General features: G+C 33.8%; 1 protein-coding gene across 4 annotated transcripts in view; it reads left to right on the top strand.

Annotated features, from left to right (window-relative positions):
- The window catches only part of Vps53 (vacuolar protein sorting 53), a 349,419-nt gene that overhangs the window by 239,003 nt on the left and 85,645 nt on the right, over positions 1-24,771 (top strand). For all 4 annotated transcript variants that reach the window (XM_090412655.1, XM_090412656.1, XM_090412658.1 and 1 more), the window contains exons 17-18: positions 20,387-20,535; positions 24,191-24,260. In XM_090412655.1, the coding sequence (XP_090268781.1) occupies positions 20,387-20,535; positions 24,191-24,260 (219 nt within the window). The remainder of the gene's footprint in view (positions 1-20,386; positions 20,536-24,190; positions 24,261-24,771) is intronic.

Here is a 24,771-nt window from a genome sequence, read left to right as displayed (position 1 = left end):
ATAGTGATCACTTCCAATTTCAAATCCTCTGTACACTCTGGTGTCCTGCACCAGGGAGAAAACATCACTATCAACAATAACATAGTCAATGAGATTTTTCTTATTCCTTGCCTCTTCTATCCATGTGAATTTGTGCACATTTTTATGTTGGAAACTGGTGTTAGTAATAACCAGTCCATGTTCTGAGCAGAAATCCAACAGATATTTGCCATTATTAGCTTTGCTCTTTTCCCCAAATTTTCCCAAAATATTTTTGTATGTCTCACAATCATTTCCTACTCTGCTATTTAGATCCCCAACAAGGACCAACTTTTCCTTTTTCATTGTGTCAGTTGCTTTTTCTAAACCATCAAAAAATTCCTCCACTTCTACCTTAGTAGAACCTTCTGTGGGACCATAGTCACAAATAAGTCTCATTGTCCAGTTCCCCATTTTCATATTTGTCCACATTACTCTACTTGAGACTGACTGCCATTCAAGCAGATTAGCCTCGTATTTTGTGTCGAATACTATGGCTACTCCTTCTTTTCCTTGATTGTCATTGCCTGAATATAACATTTGCTCAGAAAGATCTCGCCAGTTTTGGTCTTTTTTGTTTCAGTCACCCCTATTATGTCGATCTGGTACTTATCTAATTCCTCTGCTAACTCCATTTCTTTGCCATTCAGGCTTCTTAAGTTGATAGTACTGGTCTTTAACTCTGGTGATGTTGAGTTGGGGTTTGTTTTCAGGTTGAAATAACTAATAATCGAACTATTGCATTGACTTTCAAAGAGAGGAAATCGAAGAGTTCTGAGTTGTTGGTTGCACTAGGAGAGCGATATAAACAGCACATGAATTTGACAGAATGGGGCAGTGAAATTTTCAGTCAATCATATTACGGGTAACTTAAAGAGTACTTATTAGGTTTCTCCATGATATTAATCCTTTTGAGAATTGCTGCTGCGATTTCACTTCTGAAATTTAACTAGGAAATCACTTTTAAAAATGAGAAACAAACGTTTAACTTGCAATGCACCACCTATACTCAACTGCACGAAATATCCAGAATATATTTATTTCCAGTTTTTATGTCCTCTTTATCATCACCTATTCCTTTTACTGTACTCTATCCTTCATTTTTAAGCTTTTTCAATAGCTTGCAGAACATTTTACCACATTTGTGATATCTTCTGCAGAAATCTTTCAATGACTTTCATTTAGTTACTTTTATTTATAACTTGGCTTTGTTTTATCTCTGAATTTTCTCCAGGAATCTGCTCACTTACTTGCTAGGAACTTTTGGTGTGTTTTCTTCCTTTCATTACAGCCTCTGTAACTTTCTGATTCTACCTTGAAGTTCAGAGTTGTTTTTTTTTTATCTTTGTATAGACAACCTCATCACATGTCTCCTACAAGAATATGACTTCTTATTTCTTGTATCCTCTCTCTCAATGATTATGCACATCTTTATGCTGGAACAGAGTATTGGTAATGACTAGCCCATAATGGTAAATAACTACTGGATTTTTGCAGATAGATCCAGCAGTTACTTGTGGGCATTTACCATTGATTTACGTCTTCTATTTAGTTTTGTTTGTATTTGTTTAGTTTTTCTTCTGTTGATTTTATTTTTGGTTCTTTTAAAATATCTTCTTTCTTTTTTTTGTCTAATAATGCATTTTTGCAGTTCTTCTCATTAAACTCAGTTCACTTGGTTTTATTCTTTCTCTGATTTATTTATTACCCTAATTTTACTGCTGTATAATAACAGGTACTGATAAAGTATTGTATATCTTTAACCCTGTGGAGGTCGCAGTCGGAAAAATTACAGCATAGGTCGCATGTATCTGAGAGATACATTCATTACTAGTATGTGAAAACTTAAAAAAAAAACACTGCAAATATAATACATTATGGTTTATTTATTTTCAGTTACAATCTAGAAATTATTGAACAAAGAAACAGAAAAAAACAATGACTAAACCAATACTATACTGACATCGTAGTTTGCGGTATCTCTCAGATACAATTTACTATCAAATATCACTTTACTTTTGCATTCGACTTTATCATTCTCATCATCGGACTTGAGTAACATTCGCTGAATCTCTTCAACATCTGATGGACTATCCAATCGATATATTTTTCTATCCATTTTCAATGGTAAATAATAATAAAAAAAAAACTAAACCAGTACTGACATCGGAGTTCACGATATCTCTCAGATACAATTTCCTATCAAATATCACAAACCTTTACATAAAATGTGTTAAACCAAAACTGACCGCATAAACAGTGTAGAATATCACTCGTAATATATGCATGTGCAGCTAGTCATGGCCTCCAAGCTATACGCTGGACATTTGTAAGAATATTTATAATAAACAATTTGTTTGTATCTGTGAGATCAGCCATGACTTACACAGGGTTAAGTGCATTTCTTTTTGAACAAGATTAGGAATAAGTGTGTTATATTTATCAAGCCTATAACCTGTAAAAATTTTTAACTTAATTTGATGTCCTTTTCTCCTTCATATGATCAGTACCATCGACGGGGTATAGCATAGAGGCAGCCTGCCTCATGGTGTGGTTAATGAGGGTGCTCATTCAGCCATATTCCGGTAAGCACCATTGCCACACTAACAATTCCTGTTAGTGTAGCAAGTGCGGAAAACAGTTTTTCCAAGCTTAAACTGATTAAAAATTATTTGCGAACAGCAGTGACCCAAGAAAGATTGGTTGGTCTAGCAACTATATCGATAGAGGCAGACATAACTTATAATTTAAATTTAGAAGAGCTTATAACAGTTTTATTGTGCAATATCCCCCGTAGAGCAAACATTTAATTAATATTATGTAATCGTTTTGTATTAATGTTTCTCTTGTAATAAAAACAAAAGAGCAATTGGAGATTTTCTTATATTTTTGTCTTCTAATCCATCAGGGGCGATATTTAATTGTTTGCCTCAGGATGTGATCTAATCTAGCGACGGCCCTGCATATGAAATTTCACATTCAAGATAATTAAAATAATTCATCTGTTCTATTATTTTATTGTTCATAACTATTTTAATTCTAATTGGAATTTGTTCACAAAATGCCATTGTTTTAGTTTTATCAATAGATATTTTCATTCCAAACTGTTTGTTCTACTATAATGTTTAAATTTTGCTGTTTTTGTAAATCATCTTCCTAATCTATGTTATTACCTGATTATCTGCAAATAATAATGTATTTATTTTATTATTCCAGAAATTTCTATATACCTGTGTTTTTACAGTATTAGTATTTCATTAATAAAGACTTTTCAAGTATTGGAGACAGAGAACATACTTGTCTTACACCTTAATTTATAGATTGTTTTTCAGATATTTTTCATTTATTTTTTTCATAATCTTTATATATATTCAATATTGTCTGTAATAAAATATTAGATATGCTTATTCTTTGTGAGATATCAAACAATATATGTATATCTTTTGACTTTATTAAATGTTTTTTCGTAATCTATAAAGAAATGATTCTAAATTAAATTCTCTTCTTTCTTATACTGAAGTAGTTTTAAACAAAATTCTGCATCCATTATAGAGCATCCTTTTCTAAATCCATTTTGACATTCCCATAATATTTTTTCACTATGTATTTTCAATTTTTCATTAATTATTCTGCTGTATATTTTGTAATTATACAGTAAAATCTCTTGTAGCCAGCACCCAATTAGCCAGCAATACCAAAACAATGGCACTTTCGAAGGTCTAAATTTAAACCCGAAATTGTTTTGTATATTGTGCAGCCAGAACTCACGCCAACAAACTGCATTTGTATGTGTATGCTCCTAGCCCACGTGGTGTCGCTATGGCTACTCCCTCGAAACATGAGAGAAATGTTCTCACTCTCAAGTTAAAACTCGAATTGCTGGAGAAAATGGAGAGAAGTATCAGCAGAATGAAATTAATGGAGGAATATAAAGTTGGAAGTTCAACTTTGTACAATATAAAGAAGCAAGGTGGTCAACTCCAGAGATTGATGATGCAAACAGAATCTACAAAAGCTGCAGAAAATCAGAAAACTATACACCAATCTCGGTGTGATGAGATCGTTTGTTATACGAGTGGTTTGCCCTGAAAAGATCAGAGGGAGCTTGCATTTCTGAACTGATGCTGCAAGAAAAAGCGAAGGAATTTCTTGGGAAAATGAAGATGCAAGACAAGTGTGGATTTTCCGTTGGGTGGCTTAGCTGGTTCAAAGAAAGTAATTTTTAAATGCTGTTTAAATTTGATTTTGTAAAATAGAAAATTATGTGTATGTGTTTTAAATTTTAAAAAATCCACACGATTTTTGATATTATTGCCGGCCAGGTTGGCCAAGTGGTTAGCGTATCCGCTCTCCTGCCAAAAGGCTGCAGGTTCTCATCTTGCCATGGGCATGGATGTTTGTGATTGTCTGTGAAAAATACTAGTGGTGGTGGTGGTGGACAGTAGATGCTGTTGGTGGAGATGGAGAGTTGTAGAGTAGGTGCCCTCCCTCGATGAGTCTTTGGACTCCCTGGAGGTGTCAAGTAATAATAATAATAATTTATTTATTATTATGGCTGGCAGATCGAAAAACACAACCAACAAACTTCGCATGCTGCAATTTCTACAGATGGCAGCACAAAACACAAACAGGCAAGTTCTCGAAATATATATTCAATTATCCGCAAAATCTCCATCCAGAATCGACGAAGTCCCGTTGTTGCTGGTTAAGAGAGATTCTACTGTATTTTGTAAATTTTTATAATACATATATATATTTTTTTTTTGTATTATGTGCAATGAACCAATACCTCTGCACCATATTAACAGGTTTTCTTTTATTCCCTTTTTTAAATCTTAGTATTACTATACTTGTATTTTGTTCTAGTGGTATTTGTCCTCTATTTTATTTAAAAACTTTAATGATGTCTGATGAAATCTCCCCCCACCATCACTAGCACATTTATACACTTCAGAATTTATCCCTTCACCTCCTGCTGATTTACCATTTTTATTTTATTTTATTTTACTTAGTGGGCCTTTAGTATTGTCTTTCCACAGATCTGTAAAGTAATCTAAGAATTCTTTATTCTTTTAAATCAACTTCATAACTTATATTTGCAGTATCTTTTATATCTGCATTCATATGCTTTACTATTTTATAGGCATTGGGTCCTATTTGATATATATAATTTTCTAGGTATGATATAAATTTTTACCAGCTTTCTGGTTTCTCTTTTGGCTATTGCTCATATTTTTTATATTCAATTTCATTTTTATTACTTACCCAACTTTTAAAGGCTAGCTTTTTATTTTCAACTACTGTTTTTATTTCATTGTCCAATATACATAATTATTTTATTTAATTTTTATGGTATTTTTGATCTATCCCTAGATTTTCACATGCTACTAACTTAATAATTTCTTTCATATTATTCCATTATTTTTAGATGTCTTCATTTTCTTGTATTTTTTTAAATAGTTATTAATCCTATGTAGTGTGGTATAAATTTCTTAAATCATTTTGTAGTCGTACTTTGTCATTAGATTTTCTCTCTCTAGTTTTATTTATTTTTATTTTATTTTTTTGTAACCAATTTGGTGGAAACCTTAATATTGCCTGCCCTAAATAATGATCTGTATCTGTAATGGCCGTATATTATTTTTGACCATCTTATGAATGCAAGAAATTAAGATAAACTGGGTTGTATATTGGCCGAAGGATTTAATAATTGATACTAAGTAAAAACAGCCAACTTAGCTGTCTGGCTTCGTCAGGGTGTATAAAAGAGATACAAAACAACTTAAACTGTTCGTGAAGGAATGAACCGAATGCAGTTGTAATTTTTTACAAATACAGAAGAACGCGTACATCAAACACATGGAGTGTGTATGATATCAGCTGTTGTTGTGCAGGAACATTCTGTAATTAGCAGCACAATTTAATTCTGGCACTTAATGATCTTATGAGGGTCTTCCAAATATCAGAATGGGACAAAAGCTCCATGCCCTATTTAGAAGATTTCTGCTCCCAAAACATTGAACTGAATACAATTGTAATTTTTTACAAATACAGAAGAATGCATACATCAAACACATGGAGCATGTATGATATCAGCTGTTGTTATGCAGGAACGTTCTGTAATTAGCAGCAAAATTTAATTCTGGTGTGCTTAATGATCTTATGAGAGTCTTCCAAATATCAGAATGGGACAAAAGCCCCGTGCCTTATTTAGAAGAGGATTTCTACTCCTGAAACATAAAAGAAGCTATAGCAGTCATCCGTTCTAAATGCAGTCTCAATAGAAATCAAGGTTTAATTCTAGCTGATATTTGGAAGACCCTCATAAAATCATTCATTAAGCACGGCAGTGTTAAATTTCACTGCTAATTACAGAACATTCCTGCATAACAGCAGTTAATATCATACACGCTCCATGCATTTGATGTACGCGTTCTTCTGTATTTGTAAAAAAATACAATTGTATTCGGTTCATTCCTTCATGAACAATTTAAGTTGTTTTGTATCTCTTTTATACCCTGATGAAGCCAGACAGATAAGGTGGAGAAACTTGTTGGTGTTTTTATTTAGTATCAATTTCTAAAATCCTTCAGCCAATATACAACCCAGTTTATGTTAATTTCTTGTGATCTGTATCTGTTTTTAGCCCTCTTGTAAATTCAACATCTAGGAAGAGGTTTGCTTTTTCATTTGCTATAAAGTAGTCTGTTATTGATTTTTGTCCTCTTAGATGCCATCTATATATGTATATTTTTATGTTTATTGAATGTATTCATTATTTTTAAATTATTATATATTATATAATCAATTGGTCATTTTCCATTTTTGGTTTTTGTTCTCTCCAAATTTTCTATATTATTATTAATTTTTTTTTTCTCATTCCTATTCTGGAATTAAGATCCCCAAATGATATATGGATCTTTATTTTTTCATATATTCCTTGCAATTGTTTGCAAGAGTCACCTATAGCTCTTACCATAACATCTTACAGTTATCATTTAGAGTTCTCCTCTGTTTTAGTCTTCATTTCAATAACACCAGTTATGTCAGTGTAATAGTTATCGAATGCTTCCAGTTCTTTTCTGCTGATCTTAAATTTGAGTTTGTTCTGTTAGCTGAACTTTCATTGTTCACTCTGATTCCCAGACCAAAACTGCCTGTGAGGGGTTTCATCTAACTGGTTCCAGCCTCCTGACATTTTATTATGTTGTATTATTTTGTTTTGGTTTAAGATAATGCCCTTCCTCAAACCACTCCTATGCTCACATCCTCTGTTACTACAAACATGCCAAATAGGATAACCTCCAGAATTTCCACCACTCCTCTCCAACCTTAACACCTGCAGTGAATGAGTCACAGAAATTATGCTCACTGGCATGAAGGCTTTTATTCTTCATTCTATCCAAAATCCGCATCCATCTTCCAAGTCATGTAAACATGGCTTGGAAGATGGATGAGGATTTTGGATAGATTTTGGATGCACTTTCTCAACAGAAAGTGCATCAAAGCAGTTGAAGAAAAAAATTCAGCTTGCCACAGGTAGCACACATCTAGAACCCCAAGCTTCATATTCATCTTATGCCAAAGCATGTAGCAAATGCAGAACAGTTATCAGCAGATCTAAGTCTGATTTCATAAAGGCCAATAGCAGAAAACTTCTATCCAAATAGAAGTCTTGCTTTCTAGTCTCTTCCTAAAGCCATTGGACATAACTCCTTCTTACCTGCATTTCCATCTCTCTCTAATCCTGATTGCACCACTGTAACTTTACCAAGATAAAGCTGACCTTCTAGTATCACTCTTTTCTTCAACCTCCTGCATAATGACCAAGGGAAATTTCCCTCTGCTGTATGGAATTCCACAAAGACATCAGAAAATTACTAAATAACTTGGACACTAATAAGTCTTATGGTCCTGATGGCATCACTTCAGTTGTTCTCAAACATTATGCTCTACAGTTAACACCTGTCCTGTATTATTTCTACAATCTTTTATACTTAGCTGGTGCTTATCCCAATGTATGGAAGCAATCATATATCTAACCGATTTCAAAAAAGAGAGATATAAGGCTGCTGTCAAACTACCCAATCATTATCCCATCATCACTTTCCAGAATAATGGAGAACATCATCACTAGTTAAATAGTGACCATCAGTATGGATTCTGCCATTCCTGATCCACAGCTGGCCTCTTAGCTTACTTTACTCACCACAGGACACATGCCATGGAAAAGATAGGAGAAACTTGTGCTGTAGCTCTTAATATTTCTGGAGATTTTGACCGTATCTGGCATCCTTTTATTTATTGTAGCCACCTAGGTGGTTAAATAAATAAGATTACAATTAAGGCCTAAGTTTAAAATTGATTTGAAATAAAATTAAATTTAATTACATAATGAAATGACACAGCATTTTATTACAAAATAAATAAAATAAAAATAAAATAATTCAAATTAAAATGGGGGAGGGGAACATTATTGTTTGCCATACAGTATTTATAAGGATGGGATTCTCCCAGATCTTGGCAATAGAGAGACAGTTATTCCGATTTAAATTTGGGCAGTATAGAAGTGCTTCAGGACTCTCTTTAAATGGCTTCTTCTACACCACCTAAATTTAAATCGGAATAACTGTCTCTCTCTATTGTCAAGATTTGGGAGCGTTCCATCTTCATAAATGGCAAGCAATGATGTTCCTCCTCCCATTTTAATTATTATTTTTTTTTATACAATGCTTCTTCTTTTAAATAGGTTGACAAAAGTTCTGAAATATGAAGTGATGACCATTTAGTTTTGAGCAAGAAAAATGACTATCATATTGAAAACAAAAACATGTAAAGCTCTTAAAAAAAAAAAAAAAAACATCAGCAAGCAACTTTCAGATGTCGATTATAGAGTCAAGTATAGAAATTTTATTTAAAACAAAAAAAAAAAAAAAACAGTTTGAAACAAGAACCAAACCTTGAAGACTCACTAACAGACTCTGAGAAAAAACTTGAATGATTCCACTTATCAGGAAGACGTGTAAAATTGTTTACAATGATTTAAAAAAAAAAATCCAAATATCACATTGGACTCAAGAAGTTAGAAGCATTTCTGGGAAAGAGGAAAGGATATGGAAATTGCCTAGGAAGTATAGCAACAGATGTCCTAAAAATGTACTGAGAAAAATTAACAAAATCTAATTTATACATGAAAGCATATAAACAGAAGTCATCAGAAGACTTGAAGTATTTAGAAGATGAATATTGTGAAGGGAAAATATATTTGGTGGCTAATGAAAAAGCTTTGAAATAGAGGAAAGGGAATTGTAAAAGGCACAAACTTTTATTTTTGGTGTAATTTTATGTATTTTTAATTTATTTTAATTTAACTATTAATACCAGACTTCCATGGAGTCAAAAGACTCATCACGAGAGGTACACTGTTACACACAAAACCCATCAAACTCTGCTTGAAACTCATTTCTAGATATCTGTAGTCATCCAATCCCATCTACTTCAGTTTAGTTAATAACTTGTGGTGTGGAAATCTATCAAAAGCTTTGCAAAATCTAAGTATACCACTGTATATGCATACAGTGGTATACTTAGTCTCCCTTGTTCAATACATTCATCACCTTGATATAGTACATAAGCAGGTTGTTAGTGCACAACCTTACTTTAACAAACCCATGCTGACAAGCGCAAAGAATATCAACCCACTTTCTTATCCTATTTCTCACCAACAACTTTAATACCTTAACTACAACTCCAGATATATAGATTGGCCTATAATTTGTAGCCTTCCTTTGTGAAGTGGAACATTTTACCTTCCTTGAACTCCTTTGGAACTTCTGCTGTTGCAAGACTTGTTAATCAGGTAGGCTTAACGTAAGCAGTTCATCAGGGTGTTTCGTCCTCAGTGTGAAATCAGAAGATAAGTCACAGTGTAGAGAATGAAATGAGAGAAGACTTAATGGTGAGCGAGCAAGAAGTATATGAGGAGTTAAGTAAGCTATATGTCACTAAGACAATAGGACTTGATGACATCACCACGTCTTAAGGGAATATTCCAAGGAGTTAGCATCAGGCGTGATGATAGTCATCAAGTCCTATTGCCTTATTGACATATAGCTTACTTAACTCCTCATATACTTCTTGCTCGCTCATTAAGTCTTCTCTCATTTCATTCTCTACACTGTGACTTATCTTCTGATTTCACACTGAGGACGAAACACCATGATGAACTGCTCACTGAATACTTGACTGCATCCTCTTCAACAGTTCCCAATCTCCCATTTACATCATATTGCCATAATCATTCTTATTTCTACTTGCAACATGTCAAATAAACTCCCCAAAAGTTTTTCTTGGTCTAGTTTGCTCATTTCTACTCATACTTCACTTTTGCTATCCTTACAAACTAAGTCACTCTTCTGACCTGCTCTTTATAATCTTCATTCAACTGATTATTATTGTTATTCATCTTGTACTGTCTCCAAAGTGTCTTCTTCCAGATTTAATGCTTAATTCCCTCATTCATCCATTTGACACCTATTTTATTCAATTTATTCAACCTTCTTACCTTAGAAACACATTCACATACATTGATACTGTTAAGTATTTCTTTATCAGTTCTTAAGCAGCTTTATTTCCTTTCCTCTCAACTTTTCATTCTATGCTATAGCTCCAAAAGATAGCTCCTAAGCCTGTCATGATCACCAGCTTTGTAATTCCATACATATCCTTTCCTTACAGAAGTCTTTGCAAGAATCCAGGTGGTTACTTCATGATTGTTTTCAACAACTCGAGGGAAACCTCACTCACAATTACATCTTCTGATGAAATGATCAGATCTAAAACTCTTGATCCTCACATGCCCTCCTTTACATACTGATTAAGATAGTTGTCTCTCAAGAACTCAAGAATGCATTTTCCTTATTCTCACTCTTCATTCCAATCTATATTGTCATAATTCAAATCACTCATCACCCTTTCCTTATTCACTAACCCAAGTTGCTTATACATTTCTTCATCACCTCCCTCCACATTCCCTGACCTATAGCAACATCCAACTAAATATCTCTTCCTGTCAGCTCCTTCACTTCACACCACACTGCCTCAGAACCATTGCCATTACTTCCCTCTTTCATATGTACCTTAACCATACCTTAACATCAAATAACATTCATTTGTTATCCCCAGGATTCATGCTTTCTTGCAGTCATTGCACCTTGCCTTTTAGTCACCAAACTTTCAAATCATCCAACAAAAAATCAGTTTTCCAGAGCAATTGGATGAATGCTGGATTATTCTAGTTAATCATATTCTAGTTAGTGTGCTGAATATGAATCAGGTCTCCTCATGCTGGATACCAAACTGCTCTTTCAGACACAAAATACAAGATATCCAGTTCCAATGTGACTTATCTTATAAACGGATGGTTACCTCTCTTGTTCTTAATGATATGAACTGCTCCATTATAGGTATACGGTCAGAACTAATTTTTGTTATAGAGATGATGAAGATTTTGTTATAGAGATAATATCATTTCTGTTTTCATTACTTGTGAAACACATAACTATTTCATTGTATAGAGAGAAAAGTAATAAGGAAATCTTAATGATATTAGAACTAGCAGTATGCTGTGCATACTGACATGTTCTAATACCATGTTATGACTTGGAATGTTTAAGGGAACATACCACGACAAATATTGGTGGTCTATGGAGGAGTTTTGCGGAATGAGGATTGGAAGATTGAGATCTGCTATTCCTGTGAGAAATGGTTTGAGCTTATTAACTTTTTGTACTTTTATGTTATGTAGATATATGCCTTGGTGACCAATGTGAAATATCCACTTAATAATTAAATGAAATGTGAAGTTGCAAAATGTGGAATTCTCTGCCAAGAAAGGGTTTATGTTGAACTATAAAGCTAGTAATTATGACAGTGCCTAGGCTTAAGAAACTGCAAGGAGAGAGAACAATGCAAATGGTCAGATTGTTTGGGAAAAAAGTATCAGACTGCATGCCCACTGTCAGGAGGATAAATCAAATGGAGGTTAAGTGGATGAGTTGAGGTATAAAGAAACAGACAAAAAAAAAAAAAACGTTGTGGAGGGAATATAAAGAGAAAGATGATCAGCATACTCATGAGCAGTAGAAAATACAAGCAAGAAGGGTGACTGGTAGTAAGAAAAACCAAATCAGATTATGAGAGAAAACTAGTTCAGCATGCCAAAGTAAATCCATGAGGGTTTTTGTTATGTAGCAAGTAAGAGGAAAAATGACTATGGAAGAATGACTTGAATCAGTACTGATGGTAGGAATGCAACAGAGGCAAAAAAAAGTTGAGTTGCTGAAGTGATGTAACATAGACTGATTTCAGAATTGAGGTAGATAAACAGAAGTTGCTCAGCAAATTGAAAAATATTAATGTGAAGACAGTAGTGGGACTGGATGGTATGTCTGCCTATGTACACTGGTGTCCAAAATCTAAGGATGAACTACATTTTTATCTAAATGTGAAAACATTTTCATGACTGCAGCCAGATGTGAACATAAATTAATTGCCAGTATACTAATAAATTATATTATACAAAAAATGGTTATAAATTTTGTACAAATTAAATTGTAATACATTTTTGGCAAAAGTTACAAATTTCCGAAGGGCATAGTTAAGAAATTAATGTACAGTGTTTACAGAAAGCTATGAGGAGAGACATTTCAGTATGGAATATGTTCGCTCCAAACTGCAATACAGCACTCACACTGTCATACTATATTTTAGAATCAAGTGATTCAGGAGTCGTTGAGGCCACTCCTCCTTCAGAGCAAATATAAAGCCTTGTTTGTTTTCTGGAGAGGAATTTTGAGCAGCAATGTGTCTCCTGTCCTAAACCAATTCTATTAGGTTGAGATCTGGGTAGTGTGCTGGCCACTCGATTCAATCAATATACTTGGGCTCCAGAATTATCTCCACTTCTTGTACTTGAATTGTTTGCTAAAGCACCACAAAACAATCGAACATGACATTGAAGAACTTCATTGCTGTTCACCAGTCATAGTCCCTTTTTCCAGTACTTGTAGTTTGGTGCATCCATTAAGCATAATACCTTCCCACCATGATTCTAGCACCGCAGTATCTATCCCTTTCAAGAACATTCTTGTGATGGTAATCAGTACCACTTTCACGCCAGATCGAGAGTTGTCTAGAATCGGAGGAAAGACTAAAACGACTCTCATCTGTAAACAGTACATTAGCTCATTGGTATCTTGTCCAGTTTTTATGGATATAATACCACTGAAAACGTGCTCTACAATGAGCTGTGAATAAGGGACACAGAGAACAGGCCTTCGAGCATATAGGCCTACTTGTTGCAGACATCTTGTCACAGTTTGTCGAGATATCCATGTGTCTATACTTGAATTGAGTCGACTTTCAAGCTGACCTGCCTTTGGTGTGTCGTTTATGTTTTGCTGTTATAATCAAAAAAATTTGTCTTCATGCTCTGTCATAGAATGAGAGTGACCTCTTAGCAAATGTTGAAACACATTTCATTAATTTTAAACGCTGCCCAGATCCTGGATACAATTCTATGTGAGATGCCAAACTCTCTGGCCATATCAGTAATTCCGCGACCTTCTTCAATCTTTCCAATAATTGTTTCCTTGCAGGAAATCATCTAGATGGGTCTTTGAGACATTAAGACATCCAAGTTTGCAACTTTATTCCTTCACAAAAAGAGTTTCCTTCAAACAAACTTCATTTACTCAGCTCTTTTTCTTTTTATCCTGTTGAAGTGCTATAACAACCCCTTTGCACGCAATTCGAAAATTTTAATGTTCACCTGCTTTCTAGTTGGAATTGCCATTTATACCAATTGCTGCAAGCTGATTTGTCCAAATTTGCAGTTGTAATCTTCAGAAATAGTGTTCATTCTTAGGTTTTGGACACCAGTGTACAGCATGAATGTGCAAGAGAATTTGCATTGTCTAATGAAGTTGTTCAATCTTGGTCTTGGCTCTGACAAGGTTTCATGAGAGTGGAAAGAAGTAAGATAGTTCCATTACATAAAGGTGGCTCCAAGACAGAAGTAGCAAATTACAGATAAGTTAATATCTCTGGAGTGGTGGTTAAAATATTGGAAAAGTTGATTAAATGTAAACTCTGCCAGTGGGTGGATAGGAATACAATACTCTATGGTGGCTTTGTAAAAGGTAGGTTCCTGCATTAGTAATTTACTCACATTTTATAATATTAACAGAAGAATTAGATCAGGGGAAATGACTATAGTATGATACTGCTGATACATGGCAAAGGCTTTTGACAGAATACCCCATGGAAAACTGTTACAAAAATTTGTTCAAATGAGAATGGATATGAAGCTGCATGGATTGGAGTAACTGACAAACACCAGAGAGTGGTATATGATGGAGTGGAATCTTGGAGAGTGAAGATAACTAGTGGAGTGCTTCAGAGTTTTGTATTAGGGCCTGCTCTTTAATTTGTATATTAATGATAGAAGATTTCAGGTGTGTGTGGGAGCGGGACAGCTAATGAGGCAAAACTGGGGAGAGCAATACACTCATATCCCGAAGTTACGCGGTAGGTGAGACCAACAAAAAGCATGTAAGTCGAATTCACGTAACTCGGGGTATAATTTTGCATGTAATTTATATATACAAACATACAAAATATTAGTTAATCGGGACCAAAGGTTTACAGAAATACCTATATTTTTTAAGAAATATAATCATAATTGTAGATTTTCATACATAAAAAAAAAAGGTTATTTCGATGTCGATGGTTTCATAAAATCTAATAGATTCGTCTGACGGTATAATGTCTTTTTCTTGTCATGCAAAATTTCTTCATAGCAAGCCAGTGATTTTTTTATTCCTTGCCTTGTGGGCTACAATTCATTCCTCGTTGGAATCTATGTCCTCTAAAATCTGTAAACCTTTCTTAATTAAGGTGAGACCGTCTGTTAATTTTGTAATTGTCATGTGCTTTTCTGGTAGAACTGGATCTGAAGTTTCGGTCTCTTCAGTAGCACATTGCTCACGCATCTCTATGCGTTCATCTATTGTAAGCTTCTTGTTATGTGAGTTTAAATCTAATTGCCTTGCAAGGTTGACAACTTCTTCTATTGCCTCAGCAACTTGATGAGTTTCTGGCAACATTTCCATTTCACATTTAAAAAAGGATGGACAAAGTGTTTTCCAGACAATATTCAAGATTTTTTTGGGAAATTTCACCACAAGAATTTCCGATAATCCTTACAGCATCTAAAACATTAAGCTGTTTTCAAAACTCTTTAACAGACAGTTGCTCATTTTGCCTCATAGCTTCATTTAGACTTGCAAATGAACACTGCTTTGAATGTTTTGATAACTGCTTGGTCCATCGGTTGAAGTAAGCTGGTTGTATTTGGAGGCAAGAAAACAACTTTTACACATGGATCAAAATCAATTAAAGTTGCAGGAGGGCGACCAGGTGCATTATCAATAATGAGCATAACTTTAAACGGAATGTTTTTAAACTGGCAATAACGTTCAACTTCAGGTATGAGGTGGTGACCAAACCAGTCTTCAAAAATAGAAGCTGTCACCCAAGCTATAGAATTTGACTTCCAAATCACTGGCAAGATAGCTTTAGATTTATTTTTTAGAGCTCTTGGATTACTGGCAAATGCGGCCAGTGCCGGAAAGATACGACTAGTGGTGAGGTGAAGTGGGACGGGAATACGTACATATAAGAAACCGCGTAACTCTGGATTCGCATAAGTCAGGGTATGACTGTACTTGATAAAGGTGATATAGATGTCCTGCAAGTTATTATCCCTCTTTATAAGGCTATGATTTGGCCACATGTTCACTACTTTTGGTCACCTGGGTTTCTTGATAATCAGAAGGTGGTGGAGTGGATACAGAAACAAGTGACCAAACTGATAACAGGTCTGTGGAATGCTGCCTCATAGGCAACATTCCACAGACCTGTTACCAGTTTGGTCACACGTTTAGTTGATAGGTAGAAAAGAGGGGGAACACGATAGAAACTTATAAGTTATTAAATGAGTTTTATAAGATTGACACAAAGAAAAATTTTCAATATATGAAAAATAGAAGAAAGCAACTGACACTATGAAAAAGGAAAAGTTGGTCCTTGTTGGGGATCTAAATAGCAGAGTAGGAAATGATTGTGAGACATACAAAAATATTTTGGGAAAATTTGGAGAAAAGAGCAAAGCTAATAATAATGGCAAATATCTGTTGGATTTCTGCTCAGGACATGGAGTGGTTATTACTAACACCATGTTCCAACATAAAATTGTGCACAAATTCACATGGAGAGAAGAAGCAAGGAATAAGAAAAGTCTCATTGACTATGTTATTGTTGATAGTGATGTTTTCTCCCTGGTGCAGGACACCAGAGTGTACAGAGGATTTGAAATTGGAAGTGATCACTATTTAGTCTTGAGCAGGATAAAATTGAATTTCATATTGAAAAGAATAACATGTAACAAAGTTTTAAAGCGAATAAAAGTTGAGCAGCTCTCAGATGTGAACTGTAGACTAAAATACACAAAGATTATTGAAGAAAAAATGAAAGAGTTTGAGAACAGGAATCAAACCTTGGAGATTCATTGGCAAACTCTGAAGGAAACATTGACTGATTCTGCTAGAGAGGCATGTGGTGAGGTTGTGTGCAAGGATAAAAAAATCAGAACTCCCTGGTGGACACAGGAAGTTAAAGAGGCAGTGAAGGAAAAGAAGAAAGCATATCAAAAGTTCCTGTCAAATAAGTCAGCTTGTTCTCTTAGAGAATACAGAGACAAATGCAAAAATGCTAAACACTGTGTAAAACTAGCTAAACAAAAGTCATGGGAGGACTTTGGCAAGAATATAGAAAATAAATATCAAGAAGGTGGCAAAATATGCTGGAGGTTGTTGAAGAAGCTTAGGAACGGAGGAAAGAGTGCTGTAAAAGGAGTTAGAGATGATAAAGGTGACATGAAAACCGGAGAAAAAGATATCCTTGAAGTATGGAGTAATTACTTTGAAAAACTGCTAAATGAAACAAGCAGTGATGACAGCGCAGTGGTAAAAAACACTGACCAGGCATGCAGTCAGGAATACATATCCATACTTGAAGTAGAAAAAGCCATCGAAGGCTTGAAATGTGGAAAGGCAGCAGGAGTAGATGATATTCGACCAGAAATGCTGAAGTATGGTGGTATAAGAGTCTTACAGTGGCTGCACTGCATAGTTCAGAAAGCCTGGACAGAGGGACGAATTCCCGATGATTGGAGTAGAGCTCTCATAGTACCCATATATAAAAAGGGAAATAAAACTGAATGTGAGAATTATAGAGGTATTTCCCTACTGAGTGTTCCTGGCAAGATCTATGCAAGTATACTTGAGAAACGGTTGAGAAGAATTGTGGAAGAAAAGCTTGGTGAAGAATAAGCTGGATTTAGGCCAAAGAGGCTGTCAGGATCAGATCTTCACTTTACGACAAATAGTCGAGAAAGCATGGGAATAGAACAGAGATCTGTATTTAAGTTTTGTCGATTTGGAAAAGGCATATGACAAGGTGCCAAGAGAGAAGCTATTCAATACGCTACAGTTATATGGTGTCAATGGGGCATTATATCAAGCAATACTTAGTCTTTATTTGAGTTGTAAGTCAGCAGTTAGAATTGAAGGGAGTATAGGAAGATGGTTTAATGTTAAATCTGGTGTGAGACAAGGATGTACATTATCCCCTCTGTTATTCATTATCTATATGGATCACATTATGAAGGAAAGTGGTATTAAACATGATATCAAAATTGGAGATGTTAATGTCAGCTCTTTGCTTTATGCGGATGATGTTATACTTCTAAATAAATCTGCTACAAGTCTGCAAGATTCTCTGACTAAATTGAATAGCTGTTGTAATAGATATGGCACGAAGGTCAGCAATAAAAAGACAAAGACAATGAAAATAGGCAGAATCATTGAAAATGTCAACTGTGTTGTGAATGGAGAACCTGTGGAACAAGTGAAACATTTCAGCTACTTAGGCACTATTTTTAGTGAAGATGGTAAATTAAATATAGAAATAGACAACAGAATCAACAAAGCTGGTATGGTAGGAAGTCAATTGAATAAATTCATATGGAATAAGAGAGAAATCAGTCGGAACACTAAATTAGCTGTATACAAGACAGTGTTCAAAACCAGTTTTAACTTATGGATCTGAGAGCTGGGTCAGAAGTAAAACACTTGACCAAAGACTAGAGACCGCAGATATGAGAATCCTGAGAAAGATTATAGGCGTGAACAGATGGCCTGATTGGCAATATCATATTAAAAACGAGGACATTAGGAAAGAACTTGACATTGTCAATATCCAAGAATGTGTTAGCAGAGCTAATCTCCGGTGGTATGGTCACTTAAACAGAATGGGCGAGGAAAGATTAGCAAAACAAGTGTTCTCTGCCAAGTTGGCAGGAAAACGACCCAGAGGAAGACCAAGATATAGGTGGATTGATACGGTACAAAGTTCCTTAGCTGATTGAAATATAAGATCTGATAATGTTGAAGCCTTGACAAGTAACAGACTGATTTGGAGGAAAATTGTAGATAGGAAGTTAGTAATGATGTAATTTTTTTCATGTAGTACTATCATATCCTGTACACCCCTTGAGGGTACATGGCAGGAATTTGATGATGATGATGAAAAATAGAGAACTAGGGATCACCTGTGGAATTCCTGTAAGAGTAGTTAGTAAGGGTGTGCAGACTAGAATTTTTACATGGAGAGTGGTGAGTGAATGGAATGGATTGCTAGAAGTTGTAAGTGAATGGTAGGTTTAGAGTGTATGAAGATTAGTGTTGAGTCTCCGTACTCCATGGAAATACCCATGATAATAACTATAAGTAATTATTGTTTCAAAATGTTTGTTGTTTCCATTAAACAAAAATATGAATGAGATCAGTTTTATGCTAAAAGTTAAATAAAGATTCAATACAGAGAAGAATTTAGTCAAAAAAAATTCAATCTTTGCATAATCTATAATTTTGATCAACCTGGGTGAATTATGTTTTCTTTAAGGAAAGGGATGTCATACCAAATAGTAATGCTTTGGTGTTGGAACATAAGCGTCGATTATCTGTTAGATTTGATGAGGGTTGTGACCATTTAATTCTTAACATAGAATTAAATGTTCACAATCCCCATCAAATCCAATAGATATTATGTTAAAACATCTAAGTATGCTTCAACAGACTGCAGTGTTCCAGTCTCTTATATTTCTTGTATCTGAACTTATTGGTAGAAATATGAAGAATATTAACCTTAATTCCATATATTTTCCTATTTAAAAAAAAATTATTAACTATTACCATCTACAAAAGACAAACTGTCACCTCTATCTGTAGCTGGTATTTACCAAATCCTTGTGAATGTAATTTGACATACTCTTGGCAGACAAGCCATTCTGTGGAAAAAAGAATTAACATCATTACTACATTGAATATGTGAAACTTCAAAAGTTCTTGCCTGGCACTGAATAGTATTGATGCTAAACACAGTATCCTGTGAGATGAAGCTTGCCTTCTCCATAGAAGCAACTTTAAATATGAATGTCTTTTCAAAGAAAGTTGTAAAATCCTTTTACATTGGCTTAAACTGAATTGGAATGATTGTCTCTCTTTCAAAAGTTTAGAAGTAACTATATTATAACTTATGTAAATATCAAAAATAGTTTTAATATTATTTATTTTTAATATTAATTCCTAGCACGTGGCAACTTTTAACCGTAAACCAATTGTTGTATATATCTTATATTACTGTTCTTTGATTTGCTTGTTGTTTGCACACATAGATAATGTACTGTTATTTTCAGCATGAAATATTTGTACTTTCAGTAAAGTATATTACTGTTGTTATTATGTAAATTTGTTGTTTTATGCCACAGGTACCTTTAAAGATGAAACACTTTTATATTTGTATTACATGTAGTGTTGAAGACTCCAACTAATGAAATACTCATTTATAGAAATTTCTCAAACATTTCCCAATTCATTTCTTGCAGAATGCAAAGCCTCTGCAATTTTCTAAATTTCACTGACTGTTTTTAACTGAAACCTGTTTGATTATTTTCACATTGAAGATTTTTTTTTTTTTTTTACATATACTCTTAAGTTATACAATTTTGCTGTGATATTTATCTCTTCAAAATTATCTCTTTATGGTGCAAATCTTTTCATGATTTTGTTATTTTGTTACTATTAATTTACTTAACTTTATAAATCATGCAGATAACTTTGTGTTTAGATTGGAAATATAAATAACTTACAAAGAAAACATGTAAAACCCCTTTCTTTTATTATAGATACAGTGGTCTGTAGTGGAAACAGTGGGTGATCAGAGCAGCTATGTCACTGCCATCACTTCTCACCTACGACAAACGCTTCCTCTATTGAGAGACAACCTAGCAACTTCTCGAAAGTACTTTACTCAGTTTTGTGTCAAATTTGCCAAGTAAGAATTCTTTTTAAATCTTTTTAATATATGAGGTAGTTAGTTGTGGGTGTGTGTGTGGGTGTGTTATTTCAAAAGGTTAGTTATAATAAGCAAAAGAAAAGGTTGCTTAACAGTTATAACTTTTTGCTTTCTGTCTGCTTTTCTCTACATAGCATCCATGTAGACACATTTGAAATAAAATTATAGTGGAGGGAAGCATATTTTTTGCATCATTATAGTGTACGTAGAGAATGATTATGTTGAGTTTTTCACAAACAAATACTCTTCGGACTATGAATGATCATATTTGTTTATCTAGCTGAGTTACTGAACCTTTTGTATTATAAATGCTCATTATCCTCTCAATATACAGTCAGTTGTCACTAAAGCAAGTCTCCTAGGTACTTCTAGTGTTACTGTTTTTCAAGACCATCCTGCTGTCTATCCTTGCCTTCTTTCCCTTTGGTATTCAGCTCTGTACCTTACCATCTGTTATTTTGCATTCTTTCTATAAGATTTTTTTTTTTTTTTTTTTTCCGATCAAACAATGTACTAGCGATGTTTCATAGTTTTCTCTGATTGGTTTGTTTTTAATTAATTTTATATTGTTATACCTTCAATTTTTTTTGTTTCATCTCATTACTGTTATTTGTTTGTCTGATTTTTGTAGATCCTATGCGTTCTATATGTTAGTATGGTGATCTAAAGCCCCTTTATATATTCTTATTTTTGTTTCTTTACTCAAGTTCTTCCTGACTTACTTGTTGAGACATCAAAATATTCTACTAGCTTTTATTTCTTGCACTTGTATTTTATTTATTTATTTTTCTCATGCAATAGTTATTTAGTTGTATTTCTAAGTATTTTATGTTTCTAACTTGTTCACTATAATGATATTTGTTACAGTGAGTTGACTGTATTTTAATTTGGCATCCACAGTTCATTACAAAAGAAACATTGAGTAATCACAGATATAATTATAGAGTTAATCATGACTGAGAGATGATACATGTACTGTATGCGTCTTAACTTATCAAAAAAAACCACACTTTTTTATTACTTATTATGTAACACCTCCAGGGAGTCCAAAGACTCATTGAGGGAAGGCACGTACTCTACAGCTCTCCACCAACTACAACTAACCGCAACTACACCAATGCCATCTTCCACCTACCACCACCCCTAGTATTTCCACAGGTAATCACAACATCCATTCCCATGGCATGATTTGAACCTGCAGCTTTTTGGTTGGAGAGTGGATATGCTAACCACTCGGCCAGCCAGGCTGGCAATATTATTGCTTTTAATACTAATTCATATAAGGATTATAGTCATTAAAAGCTTCCTTCTTGGGTGAAACAAACATTTTCAATTATTAATGGCATGAATTCATCATTTTGATGATGTATTCATGCTATTAATAAATGATCTTTTATTGCTAGCAATCAAAAGCTTGCATAAAGGACAAAAATCCAGTTTCAGTTCAGTATGTATGAATCTTTGATTGCTTTCATTTGGAGATTATATTTTTAATGACAGTCTAATTATCTATTAATTAAGCAGATAAACATTTTCAATTATTCACTAATAATTGAAAATATTTATTTATTTATTTTATATCAACCTTATACACAAGAATGTATCAAGACCTATAACATGACAGTGCTGGGTGAGGGCAAGTGATTACAGAGAAGAAAGGAAGGAATCTGTTAATGTGTTTCTTGAAGAAATGGAGGTTGTATCCATTGGGGAAAATGGTATGGAGAAGATTTCCAAAGGACAGAGGTATATTGAATGAAGGTGCCCCTTGAAAGTTTTCATGATCAGTGCATGAATTAATTCATTCCAGAAGTAGAGCAATATTTTCAGACTAAGAATTTGGTGGGAGAAGGCTCTCCTGTTGTTGATGGTGAATCACCCCACAGTTTAGACCTTGAGTATTCCCTGGGATTCATAAAAGGGAAAGTTTAGTTCCCTGAATATACCACCTCTTTGAATCAACTGAGGATCAGTTGATTCAGTGAAAAGTCGATAATGATGTACCATAAGCTTACATTCAAACAATGGGGTAACTGATAGAGTCAAGCTGATATTAAAAGAATTTTGGAAGATATAACACCAATAGATAACATTGACAAAGCTTGTGAGAATGTAAGCCAGAAATCATTGTCAGCAGCATGAGAAAATTTGAGAGCCTAGATCATGTCTGATTTTGAAGGGTTCAAACTCAGCAAACAACAACAAAAAGGAACTGAAGCAATACAGCTTGGAGCAAATCTCAGAATTGATATGACATGGGAAGATGTGGAGGTGCTTTTTCAGATTTTTCCAAAGATCTCTGTGAAGTGGAAATCCTTGTTATCGATGGCAAAGATAAAGTTATGTGAGAACTTGTGTATATTACAAAGAGCTCAACAATTTCCTTCAGCAAGGAAATTGTTGAACTCTTGAGGCACACAAACTGAAGTCATTGTTTTTGTATGACCCTGAACATGGCAGAGCATTCAAAGCTTGTTTCGGAATCGATTCTCTTATTTGACCATTTGCATGTATCCTGAATGAGATATCAAAACCAAAACAAGGTTGTTGTTTTTTTTTTTCAGAAGAATGTGACACTCTTCACTTTCAGAAAAATGTCAGAAATCTATATTCTCCACAATTGACAACTTTAGGGGAGTGGGAAAGTTCTCTGGCCTTCACTCCCAAAAATAAGCAGGGCAACTCTGATTCCCAAGTAACTACAAAAATGACTGAAGAACCTCATTCAATAAAACTGTTTTATCAGGAACCTCAGCTCTCATTGAAGGCACAGTTTTGTTGAACTATGATTTTGTAGATAGAATTGTGTTTTTTTTAGAACAGGTTGTCAAAGGAACATTTTTTTTTATTCAAATTGAGTTTTAAATTCAAGGTTTCCAGAAAGCACATTGTTAATTTAAATTGTTTAGTAATTTTTTCAAGTTTTTCATTGAAGTGCACTTTATAGTTCCATTTGTTTTAACCCATTTCTTGGAAAAGGATTTATATATATATATATATATATATATATATATAATTATCAGAGCGCCATCTATATCCTGTTTCATTGTAATAACAATATTTAGCTAATTCTGTCTAATAAAAAAAATAATAAATAAATAATGGTCCATATTGCTCTCATCATGGTTGTTTATTTTTTAATTTTTTGGTCCCAGTTAATCATTGATAAGCAGACAGCCACTATATTTTATAACCATATTTTCATGATTATCATCATCATTATTATACTGAGGTTTTCTTTCTCCTCCATAGAAAATTCTGCCAAAATGAGGAATTTAAGAATCTGGCTTAATGTTATATTCAGAAGCATCATAACAAATATATCTCATGAAATGATATCAGTTATGAGGGTTGATGCTATATCATGAAAAAGATGAAAAAAAAAGACACTTGCACATTTAAAAAAGCATTCTCTACTTCACATATTATTCTGTCATGGTCAATGGATAATGACATCATAATAGAATAACGATAAAATAATAATAATGAACAAAATTCGTCGAGTTTTATCATAAAACACCAAATTTTCCCTTTAAATGAATTTTTCTCTTTAATTTTTTTGATATGATATATTTATCACTTTTCAGTGCATTTGCAGATAATTTTATTTTTCATATTTTTGATGTTTTTATAGTTCCTTTATTCCAAAGTTCATCAATCATCTGTTCAAGTGTAAGCCTGTTAGTCCTGTTGGTGCTGAACAGGTTTGTTTCTTAGTTTTGAACATAAGTAAGATTTATAATAGTTATTTTGAACTAACAAACAATCTGCTAATTTTTGTATTTGCTCATTCTAAGTAAATATATATTTTTTTAAATCTTCTCTTTAATAACATTATTTTTTATTTAATACAGGTAACTCTGGTTATATGCACTTTCGTTATCTGAGATTTTGCATGTACACAATTTCATTTCGATGCATAAGGACTATCGTTATTTCCTATGCAAGGTGTGAAAGCTTTCATGCATACATCTTATTGGTCTATGAGGAATTATCTTTATTTGTAAATAATTTCTGTGTCTTTTGAAGAAGATCTTTAGCAAGAAAAAAACAAAGGATATCAATAGTGAAAAGAAGAATGCAAATAAAGACCAAGTGAAGTGAATGCTCAGGAAATCTAATTCTTTAGAGGTGAAGTTGGAAGTTCTGAATCGGTTTTAAAGATGAACATAGCATTGACATTCAAAGGACCACAAGACTGAATGAATTCTGGTC

Source organism: Typopeltis vanoorti, chromosome 23 (genome assembly GCF_054136105.1).
Source record: "Typopeltis vanoorti isolate ZY-2024b chromosome 23, IOZ_Tvanoo_1.0, whole genome shotgun sequence".
NCBI classification, from domain to species: domain Eukaryota; kingdom Metazoa; phylum Arthropoda; class Arachnida; order Uropygi; family Thelyphonidae; genus Typopeltis; species Typopeltis vanoorti.
This window is presented reverse-complemented; position numbering and strand designations above follow the sequence as displayed.